This window comes from Aphis gossypii, chromosome 3 (assembly GCF_020184175.1).
Source record: "Aphis gossypii isolate Hap1 chromosome 3, ASM2018417v2, whole genome shotgun sequence".
Taxonomy (NCBI): domain Eukaryota; kingdom Metazoa; phylum Arthropoda; class Insecta; order Hemiptera; family Aphididae; genus Aphis; species Aphis gossypii.
In genome coordinates, this window is record NC_065532.1 from 22,913,606 (window position 1) to 22,925,813 (window position 12,208).

The 12,208-nt window shown below is 34.0% G+C and overlaps 2 protein-coding genes across 10 annotated transcripts in view; both read right to left on the reverse strand.

Annotated features, from left to right (window-relative positions):
* The window catches only part of LOC114132314 (cardioacceleratory peptide receptor), a 202,331-nt gene that overhangs the window by 66,981 nt on the left and 123,142 nt on the right, over positions 1-12,208 (reverse strand). Inside the window, exon 1 of one of the 9 annotated variants that reach the window (XM_027997735.2) lies at positions 900-1,146. The exons of the other annotated variants lie outside the window; for them this stretch is intronic. The gene's annotated coding sequence lies outside the window, so the exon portion shown is untranslated. Of the gene's footprint in view, positions 1-899; positions 1,147-12,208 lie in introns of those variants that run through there. 9 annotated transcript variants of the gene reach the window in all.
* LOC114132305 (uncharacterized) lies at positions 10,533-11,270 on the reverse strand. The gene has a single exon (XM_027997713.2). It carries the CDS (start codon positions 11,268-11,270, stop codon positions 10,533-10,535), a length of 738 nt encoding a protein of 245 aa, XP_027853514.2.

The window sequence follows — 12,208 nt, forward strand, 5'->3', positions numbered from 1 at the left end:
GAAATACAAGTGAAAATTACAACAAAACGAATCTGACGGAAATAGGAGTTTAAAATACGCATTTTGATAATTAATTTCTTAATTTTCTATGTTTTATTAATAAATATCTAGCTTATAAACTAAAGTTAAAACTTAACAGCACACTCACACGAGTCACGAGTTATATTATTAAATAACAGACGATGATTACCATGGCTATAATAATACTAGACGTGTACATAAGTGTTAAGTATATAACATTATAAAACGCTGTCGATGTATGCAGTGATCATTATTCACTGCAATCAACGTGTCTCGACCGAATAAATTTGAACGTTTATGTCGAACGATTACGAACTTCGTTATGTCCTGTCTAACTAGTGTAATTGAATACGTTTGCCCATTCGCAGTTTGTGCATAGTTCGACACGCGATCGGACGAACGTGTAAATGGTAAAAATATTTACTCTCTGTCAATTTATATTTTAAATCAATTGAAGAACTTTTTAGTTGTAACTGCGAGGTATGTTTTTTTTAAACGGTATTCCGAAAATTCCGGTGTATAAATATTGAAGTTTAAACCAAAATAATTTATTATTTATAGTTAAGTTTCTAAAGTTTAGCCAAGAAGTGTGGAGCAGTGCGATATAGACGTTACCCGCAAATATCGTCGTTGTTGCGTTTTCTATAGCGATAGAATCGTTTAAACTTTGAGTAACTTTTAAGATATGATCGTGTATATATTTTATTAAACTATATTGAATCAATATTTGATGGTATACCTTATATCAGACTACATAGATTCGAGGTACATAACTTATTTTTATCATAAAAATTGACGGAAAAACGTTCTCTTTGCGAGTAAATCAAAAAAAAAAGAAAAAAACATATTATTAATTATTATACATGCATTTAATTTACCTCGTATATAGACGTGCGGGTTGTGTCGTAAAATCACTCGTTCGAATGACGTCGACGACAGTCAATTAGACACGTTTACTCTCTCTCTCTCACACACACTTACACAAAAACACTATCGCGGAAGACGGTATTTATAATTATTATTTAATAATATTATGTCGATAATAATATGTAATTCCTTGATCCCGCACGTGAAATAGACGCGACGGACGTCGGTCGACGACACCTACTGCCAGCCATGTATCATATATATATAATATAATATAACAAATATATCTGTGTGTGTGTACTACCTGTACGACAATGACGACTGTGCGAAATGTATACGGCTCGGAAATATTATGTATATATGCTGCGTTCGTATATGTACCGGTGAAAAATATTCGATCGAGCTGACCGAATGAGATTATCTATTGCGAATCCGGAGGTGGTGGTGGAGGAGGTGGCGGTCATCGACGGTGGCGGGGCGTTTTATTTTCTATTATCGGTTCGGATTCGTGCGCGCGCTTTCTGCTCATATTATATAGGTACTCGCGTAATTATATTGTTTGCAATTTTCGAAATCCGCACATATACGTATACATACACGCACAGCCGTGGACCGGTCTCGCGCCCAAATACAGAATAGGTAAACATTTGCGAATTTAAATTATTTATTTGTACATCATACTAATAATAATAATATAGGTATAATAGGTAATACGAGCGACGTGAGCGTCTATATAAGTCTCTCACGACGAGTTCACGTCTATTTCAATTAGATATTTTTATTTTACTTGCTAAACCGCGTATCGTGTCTCCATTCCATATTGAATTATTTGTGGGTCTGCGAAATTTTGCACCCGCCAGATTCAATTATACACCTCCGGAATGCATATATATATATGCCGTCGTATTATATTATAACGACCGCGATGTTTATATATTATTTACTGACCAGCAATAGAAAAATACGCAAACCAGTACCTATTAGAATACCTTATAACCGTATAACAGCGCCGGTAATAACCGAATGCACGCTGTACACGCGCATTACGAAAATCTATGTTCGCGCGTACTATATCTACACACGTGAACCGCACCGTAAATAATGACGATAACGAAAACGGTAATAACGATAATGATACATAAAAGTACCTATACATACTTGCAACACATGCGCTGCAGATGATTATTACTAACCAGATTCGACGGACGTGCCGACCCATTTGTCTGTTTCGGCGGCACCCGGATTTTCATTTCGCCTCATCGTGTTTACACGCATCCTAACCAGCGTGCGAAAAGCTGTTTGCCGACGCACTTATGCGAATCATCACGCACACCGTGTCGCTGGTATATACCAACGTATACCACGACGTTTTAGCGTAGACTCCTATGGTTCGGATCCGAATATATATAAAAATAAATATACACAAGACGATTCATCGACAAAGCTTATACCTTCGAGTGTTTGTTATTGGAATTTCTAAGTACCTATATTGTAATAATAGATATACCGATCAAAAGAATCCGTTCGTGTTGAAACATGATTTATATAGAAACGTTCAAGTATTTAAAAATATAGTGTTTTATGAAAAAAAAAAAAATTAAAATTTCAATGAATTTGTCTCGTTGTTATATAATATAGAATCACTCTGTGCTCAAATTATGGGTGCATATAAGTATATTTTACATACCACGCGTGGTAACTACATCGTAGGAATGTGTTTCAACCGCTCGTATTTTGAGCAGGTTATCGGCATAATGATTAATGGTCATGGCGTCCAGCCGCAAACACCTCATGCCAAATCATCTCGCGCGATCGCTGCACATTATTATTGTAATCTACGCGCGGTACAAAAGGGTATACTCCAAAAGCTATACGTATTATAATTTATAATAATATACACGTAATATAAAATACTTAAGTTGTGTTGTTGGTGTCGTTGTATACGCCTTTTTGTTATTTTCATTTTGGAGAAAAACTGTTTCTCGGGCCAAGGACGGGCGCCTACTCTCGCGTCGTCGTCGGATGTCGTTTGTGTGTGTGTGTGTGTGTTTAAAGTAGATGAATTAACACGAGCCGACGGGCTAACGAGAGATTCTCGTATTGTATCAAAATATTATATTATATGTATACGTATTACACACACGTAACAGTCAGATTTAGACCTCTATACCTTGTAGCTGCGCAGCATATACTTATTATAATTTTGTTTATACATTATTGACGTGAAAATAGATTTTTGCTGTGGATAGGAAACAGTGGAGGCATCACCGGCAGAGCATATCAAAAGAAATATAATGGTATATACCTATGTAGCTGGTAATGAGAACGACGTGTAAGTTGCAACCTAACCCTCGGGGTATGAGAAAAGGGTTATTATAATAGTATGTTTAACGCTATTGCGGCCCTTTCGTTAAGATACGAAGAAATGAGACGTAATACATTGTTATAAATAATATAATATTGTACGTTTAAAATAAGACGACTTTTGAAGTCTGATAACGTTTTATAACGACACTCATAAAAACATTTTTCATCGAAATTATTTTGACTAAACGTCTAAACCAATTGAATAATAATTTATTACGCCCGGGAGAATACTTCCGTGATACCGTCTCTGTCCGTCCCGTGAGACGTTACAAGTCACTTCTTCATTATAATTGTATTATACGATATAAGTGCACGATAGTATTTTAACTGCAGATTTGCGTGATCTACACTCAAAGGATTGCGACTCAAAATCGGTTCGCGTGTGCAGAATGGTTTTCTACGGAGCACAGCACGCGTGTTACGCTAATAAGTCACGTCACGGCGACGCGTTTCTTCGCCCATAATATAACTATAACATTATACATATTTATAATAACATTTTAAACCAACCCTCCTCCCGTGGACATTTTTACTGAGAGGTTTCAACACTTCCAAGGTATACATAAGCATATTAAACTGTAATACGAAATTCAATGTTACTAAAAAATCACAATTATTATACTGTAAAAAAACTCTGGCAATGCTGCCCGCGTGATTAATCAAACTGTCATACACATTATCTAGGAAATCGTAATTATTTATTGTTTGACTTTCCTTGTATATATTCATCGTTATCTGCGTGTACAGGTATTATTATTTAAATTACAATAATGCTTTTGAAAAATCAACATGAATCGTGAAATAGCTAGTTGTCGGTTAACATGTCGGTACATATGCTCCTTTGAAATGTATAAAATATATTATTCGATTGCAAAAGTTATCAAATACCAAGAGACAAAATTGATAAATTCTTCTCTATATATATATATTACCTAAAATAAGTCCAGAAAAATAGTGAAAACATGCATATTTATTTTAATAATAAAGTTATATCTTGTAAATAGATAAATGGACTAATAAAGAAATCAATAAACCAAAAACAAAAAAAAAAATTGCAAAACACAGAACCCTCATCCTTCTTTCTCCCGATAAATACATTTTTGGATCAGATACATCATGCATATCATATACTTCATACATGTACTTTAAGAAAAATAATTCTCCTCCCTCTATCTACCTAAAAAAAAATATTGCCTATTTATGTTAAAATTATAATGGATACAACACATAGGTGCTACTAAAATATTATTAAGTGAGTTTTTCATATAGATATTCATGATCACACTCTGTAGTGTTCCGTTGTAAGAAATTAATCCAATTACTACAACCAGTGATGGCGCCATGGCGACAAGAGTAAATTATATATTTTAGATGCAGCTCCGTCTTCGATTTTCATTAAACCGTCTAGTTTCATACATCTATCCTATATAATTTGTACTCACGCGAAAGATACAGCTCGTAACATATATACACATAATATAATATATTGTACCATGTGCAAGTGAACTGCAAATGCCATCTGACAGGAGTTTCATTTGTCAAAGTACGTAATTCCACTCTTTCAAGACACTGTCGTTGAATTGTCGTTCATCTCGGATCCACTGAGAAACCAATACCGACCGATTTCGTCAACACATATTATACGATAATGTTACCTACTTTGAAAGTATTATTTGAGCGTGAACGTATAAGGGAATACGAGAGAGAGATAGTTGCAACTACTGACAGGAAGCGAAACATTATAAATTATAATAGTATGGAAATAAATTTGGCCTGGTGGCAAATTTCTCGGGAAAATCGTCATCATCGTCGTTGCCACCGCCGAGTTATTCCGGAGTACAATATTGTGATTTTTCGTAGAATGAATAATAAATTGTGTGCGGCGACCCATTTTTTTGAAACGAAAAAATTATATTTATATGCAGAATGATTCACCAAATATGCTCACTTCTTTTATTTCTTTAATAAAATAGTTATTCACAATCTTAAAAAAATGAGAATATGCTGGTATTTAACTGTATTTAAAGCTTCCTTAAGTTATAATTTGAATAAATAAATTATTAAATAAAAAAATGGAGGTGAACATGCTTGGCAAATCAATCTGCATATTTTTGTAAAATCTAAAGGTGATCGATGTGTTTACAAGTTACGAACAAAACAAAGAAGAAAAAATACAGTAATTCGCCACGTTTACAATGTTGTGTACCTATACATACCTAATATAACTGTATTAATCGAAAAACAGTATGCGTGTTCGTTCGACATAAAGCCGCGGCGTAAAATGCACAAATCGCGGTAACAAAAATTATTGTGCGCACCGCATACCCACCTAATTATTATTATTTTTTACTATTGCAATGTATGGAGGAAATTATTTATTTTGTTTTTCTGTTTCTTTTCTTTTTTTATTCACTTACTGCGTATTATGTTATCGAGATAGATTTAATCATTTTGATATTTTTTTTAAACAACAACTAGTGATTATCATTACACGCGAAATAATAATATTAATCAGTTTATAGCTTCACAATAATAATAAAAAAAATACACGCGCGACATTTATAATATTATTATTACAATATCGAAACGATAAAATGTCATACTGTATTGTATCTCATAAACAATCATAGTTTGACTTATGATTTAGAGGGGTCGTATACGAACGATAATGGGCCAGTGATAAATGTTTAGACTTAATGGATCTCTTATAATATATATACACACACGTTCAATAATAATAATAATAATATATAAAGACTTATGTTGGCGAGACGTGTTTTTATAAAAACCATTAGTTTCTCAATATTTTAGTCATTATTTGGAAGAGACGCGATAGTCTTCTTCTTATATGATTCGACCACTACCTACAGTTTCTTACAAATTAAAATATGACTGTTATAAAAAATAAGTTGCACAGTGCGATTCGAATACCCTACCACGATCAAAAAGACAAAAACGTATTTAAAATATGTTTAGGTAATAATATATAGTTGTTATAATATATTTTTTGTGTTCTGCCGAAAAGTGAACTGGCTGTTATCTCGTTTGTTGGAAATTTAAGTTTTTTATTATTATTATTATGTAGTACTTATTTTAAGGTTACTTTCATAAAAATATCTAGCACCAGAAACATTACAGAATAGTGTATTTTTCGTCACCGAATATACAAAACGAAACCACGAAGAACTACTGTTCTATAGAATCAAATATGGTGAAATATTGTTCAACAGATAAGTTGATAACGTCAAATCGATAACAGACGAGACGGTTTAATGAGTATTTGTGTAAATTAAGAAATTTTTTTAATTTTAATAGCTCATCTTATAGTATTAAGATTTGTAGCCCAAGTTTTACGATAAAATATGAATATTAATTAATTATTCAATTATAATATATGCCACATGAATTCATCACTAACAATATAATTTATTTGTAGCTCTAATATTAAATATTTTATTTTACTATATAATACTATTAACATTAAATTGTGGATAATATGAAGAGTATATAGGTAATAATTATTATATTTATATTTTATAGTATATGAATGAGTCTAATAAACTTGATAATGTACTTTTCAGTATAAAAACACGTAAATCCACAAGGTAAAAATTGATTAATTATATTTTTTCCTTATTTTTTTTCTACGAATATATTTGTTTTATGTACTCGGTGCACAATTGAATGTTTGTTTTATTACATCTCCTTAGGACTTAAACCGTTCAAGTGCATAAATATAAAACCCGTAGTAAATAACTATGAAAAATATATTATTTCCATAATTAAAATATTGTATTGGCCGTTTTACAGTTTCGCGGACAACAGAGTCGTCAATACAATATTATAATAATTATGATAATATTATAATATGTGAACGCGATAACTGTCGATGTACAGTAGGTATTTCATATTGTATTTAGGTACCGACCTTCCGGCGGCCGGACACGCCAACATCGGTTTCGCACGTTTCCGATGAAGTCGTATTTGGTAACGATAATATCGCTGTTTCTATGCCTATGCGTCGCGTCAATGTCGTCGGGCGAGATAGTCATGTGGGATTACATGCGCCGCGATACGTCGACGGCCAAATACGTTACGCCCTATTGCAGGGCCGTGACGTGCAGGGGCAATACGAACGGGCCCGTTCACGGCGGAATGTCGGCCGCCGACCGTCGATCGTCGCCGCGCCGCCGGCCGTGCCACTGTTTTCCGACCACCCGCTGTCCACTGGCCATCCGATATCCGCCGCCGCCGCCGCGGACTCGCTGTCCACAGCCGCCAAGACGATGCGTACCGCAGTGCACTTGCCGCCGCGGGAAACTGTCGCAGTGCACGTCCGGTCTGACGCCGCCGCCGTGCATGACCCGTCGGACGCCACAGCCGTGCACGACGTGCAGTCGGACGCCACCGCCGTGCACGATTTCCGGTGGCACTCCGCCGCCGTGCACGGCCTGCAGCCTGACGCCGCCGCCGTGCGTGGCCCGTCCGACGCCGCGGCCGCAGCCGTGCATGGGCCGTCCGACGCCACCGCCGTGCATGACCCGTCGGACTCCACCGCCGTGCATGACCCGTCGGACGCCGCCGCCTTGCATGACCTGCCGCCGTGCAAGGCCCGTCGAGCGCCGCCGCCGCGAATGACTCGCGGTCTGTTGGACGGCATAAAACCGTCGGGTGGTCATATTATATTACCACCCACCGATGTCTTTCGTCGGCGACGATGCCCCTCGCCAGACGTTTCACGATAAGTCTGGTCGGGGCTTGTTTCGAAGAATTATCACTGATTTTTAAGTTAAATATTATTTGGGTCGGAACTTGAGTTTTACTCTTCGTATTATCCGTATTATCGAAAAACGTTTTTGATGCGAAACATCTATCGGATCGCTTTGGGAGGTAAGACCGACTCGTATGCTGTCATTTTCTGTTGCCCCTCACTAATCAAAAAGTCACAACATTTTTAAAATGTTTATATCGTCGGTTACTCATATTATATGAGTGCGAAGGTTTAAGGATTTTCGAGGGAATCCCAATGATGTCAGTAGGAGATTTTAATGTTAGTTTTATGACAAACGATTCAATTTGTTTGACAATATTCCATGAACAAAAGTTTGATTTGAAAATCAAAAATAAGCAAACTGAAACTACATTTCGATATAGAACAATAATCGATGACGTATTATTATTTATTTTACTCCATATTTATTTATTGGTTTTCTTTAATTAAACATTTTTTCAATAATCTTTCTCGGTGTTTCATAGGCACCCCGTGATGTACATATTTTTTATTGTTTATGGATAAATGCCATATTACCACAACTTAGATATATCCAAATATAAATTTTAATCAAAAATATGATTTTATAGATATTTAACTGTTTTAATTTTTAAACAGAAAAAAAACTATTATATATTTATAACGCAATACATAAAGTGGTGTCTGTCGCCTCATAAACTGATTCCTCAAAAGTCAGATTAGATAAAAGCATGTTATCAGCAAATATAAAAGAAACTTTTTGTAAAGAGAATAAGTGATTGTTTCTATATGATTTGAATCAAATGTTGTAACAAAATTGGTATTTATAGAATCTAATCGTAGGTATGTGGGTATTTTTAGTATTTTAATATATATTCAAACTTTTATTATACATGTCGCATGTAATGTTTTTAATGTTATGAGGAATTATTCCTATTATACACTCTTAAAAATGTATTATGTTAGTTAATATATATATATATATATATACAAGAAAATAGCAAATATTATTATGTGTTTTGTGAAAAATTATATTTCAATATTGTCATACGTTGTACACTTCAAAAAAGAAAAAACTAGTAAAAAAAATCAGATAAATTCTTTGAAAATGTATTATTGCATTACTATTTTATGAAAAGTATAAACTCGCTCTATAATTCGTTTTTAAACTATGGTCTATGATCCTGCGGATGATGTTGAAATGATGCAGTGATGCACAGAAAAAACCATTACAATTATGAGCCAATCAGTATTTATTGCTCACGATCAATTGTTTTATGTTTAATAGTCCATAGCTTTTCACGTGAGATAGGTTATACATTGTATAAGAAGAATATTGAAAAATACGCCACATCAATAAAATGTTTAACAAAATATAATATGTATGGATAATACTTAAATCTTCGAAGTATAATACGTAAAAATATTTTACGAAAAATGTAAACTTGAACGTTTATTATAGTCAAAAAAATGTATAACAACTTACTGTTTTTAGTTCACTATTAGGTAGGTATAATTTAACGTGCTATACAATTGCAACCATTGTCGACAAAATTGTTTGGTCGAAATAATTATGGCTGTAAACCAATAATCAATAGTGAAAAATCAAATCTTAACAAATCGTAATCTAAACAAAGCTAGATAAGCGGCACATTCCCGGCCAAAAAGGAAGACATAAAGTTTAATATTTATTACATTAAATGACAATGCGACTTATGCATCTCCTCATTTATTTTTGTATGAGTATTTAATTTAAAACAATTAATCAGGTTTTTTTTTGAAAGATATTTTTTTTTATATTGGTAACTTCTTTAAAAAAACATTAGTATTTTATATCGTAAAAATGTACATGGGTGACCGGTTGTCTTAAAAAGGATATCTACGTTTTTATATAATGTAATATAATATTATTTCGATATTTTTAAAAACGTAATTATTTTTTTGTTTCATATTGAATAATTATCATAATCAATAAACTTTTATTTTATAAATACATAAGATACATACTTATATTCATCAGCAGAGGCTAACTGCAAAATATGGACACGCTCAAATACCCATAATATATTATATAGTATTACACATTTTTATACCAAGATTAAATGTTGAAAAAATGTTTTACTAACAGTTTTAACAGTTTATTAATGAATTCTATCAGATTAATTATGATGATTAAATAATAATACAATATATATATATATATATATTTTATAATAATACTTTCCTTTAATACTTTATAGTTTAAACGATAAAACGATACTTCCATAATTAATCGAGAGTTAGTAAGTAACTATTAGCAACTTAACGTTTTTTTTTTCACTTATAAATAAAATTAATTTTTCTATCGTTTTGAACTTTTCTGTTACTTTATTGTAAAATGTAAGGCTTATTTTCAAATCTCCTAATACTGTGTTTTCAAAAGATAACATTCCGAGAAAATTTAGAATAATTTAGAGAACAATTTCACGTTATTCACGACTTTTAATACTAACATTTATGGAAAATCCTAATACGAAAAAATAAAAACTTAAAATCTTAAAACTTTATTAACACGACGCCGTTTACGAGCAACCTTAGGCGCAAACATGGTAGGTTGTATACGATCAACAGACGACCGACATGTGGCGGAATACGTTGTTAGACGGCTACTAGTCGAGGCGGTTACCGTCCAAATCCTAACTGGGGGCGGTGTTGCGGTTGCAGATGATATCCACAGTAACTCGTACAATAGCTCATCGTCAGTGGTAGCCAATGACGGTGGACAGTTCGCGGTCGTAGTGCAAGGAGGTAGTGTCGTCGTGTGTGAGGTAATCAACGAAGGGTATGGTGACAGCGGATAAGGTGGCGACGGAAATATTGACGATGGAAGTGATGACGATGGAAGTGTTGACGGCAGAAGTGTTGACGACAGAGGTGTTTGCGGCAGAGATACCGTTGACGACGACGGTGATGGTGGTGTTGGAAACGGCGAAGGCGTTGGCGGCGAACACGATGAAGACGGCGATTTCCGGAATGGCCACTGAAGCACTATAGGACATCGGATCGTGAATATCGGTCGTTGTGGACGACACGTGGTGGCCTCCGGCAGCGATTGACAATTGTTTTTCGCAGTGGACGTTGTGGTTAGGCTTATGACATCGTCTTGTGTCGTGGTCTCAGCGTCCATTTCGGTGGTTGGTGACGGGAAAGGGTAATAATAATTATAATTGTTGATAACGATCAGTCTCGAGGACGACGAAACGATGTACCACATGAACATGAACATTTTAAAGTACATATTTACGATAAAGAAATCGTAAAGATACAAAAAAAAAAAAAAAAAAACAGAAAGGACCAAAAAAAAAGCTATTATTTGAATCCATAATATTGTGTTAGTGAATATTTCTGGGAAATGATAATAATCATATTAACCATGGTAATGTGATGAAAACAGTTGTTATTGAAACTAAAATCGTCAGGCCAATTTGCGTAATTTAACGATAATGATAATGGCTGTGCCGTATTATTATAAGAATACATAATATTTTATTATTGTGACGTATTCAGCTTAGAAAATTTGATTCCACAACAGCGGTGTAGCTAAATAGCCTATACAAGACGCCGCCGCGATATCATAATATTACTTATTAATTTATTTTTTATCGAAACATCGGTTAAATAGCTGCGTTAGTTGAACGGATGTAACTGAAAAATCAATAAAAACCATTTCGAAGCGTAAACTTAGGTCGGCTGTTATGGCCGTAATTCAGAGCCATGATATAGGACAAGCCAGTCTGCTCAGGGAAAACGACCTTTATTTTTTAAGCTATGTCGACCATTGTTATATTGTCAGTGAGTCTGAAGCAAGATCACACGGTAGCAGGAGGAAGGTCACCACCGTCATGTTATTATAAATAAAATATACATATAAAGTTTTTGTAATAAGAAAATCTTAAAATAGTCATTGAAGAATTCATATTTACCCTTCCAAAAAAAAATTAAAAAATAAGCATATCACTAAGAAATGAGCTTTAGAGTAATAATTGTACCTAAACACCTAAAATACTTATATTAGGATGTATTAAAGGTTATCCAGTGGATTGGTTTCAATCAATTGATCACATGTGAATTGATCGCGAATATAATTTTATAATATTTTATGGATGAATCGTCAAATAATAACTAAAAGTATTTGTGGAGCTAAGATAAACTTTTTATTGTATA

What these genes read in the sequence shown, in the direction of transcription:
- LOC114132305 (XM_027997713.2), bottom strand. Translation starts at nt 11,270, where the DNA reads ATGTTCATGTTCATGTGGTACATCGTTTCGTCGTCCTCGAGACTGATC.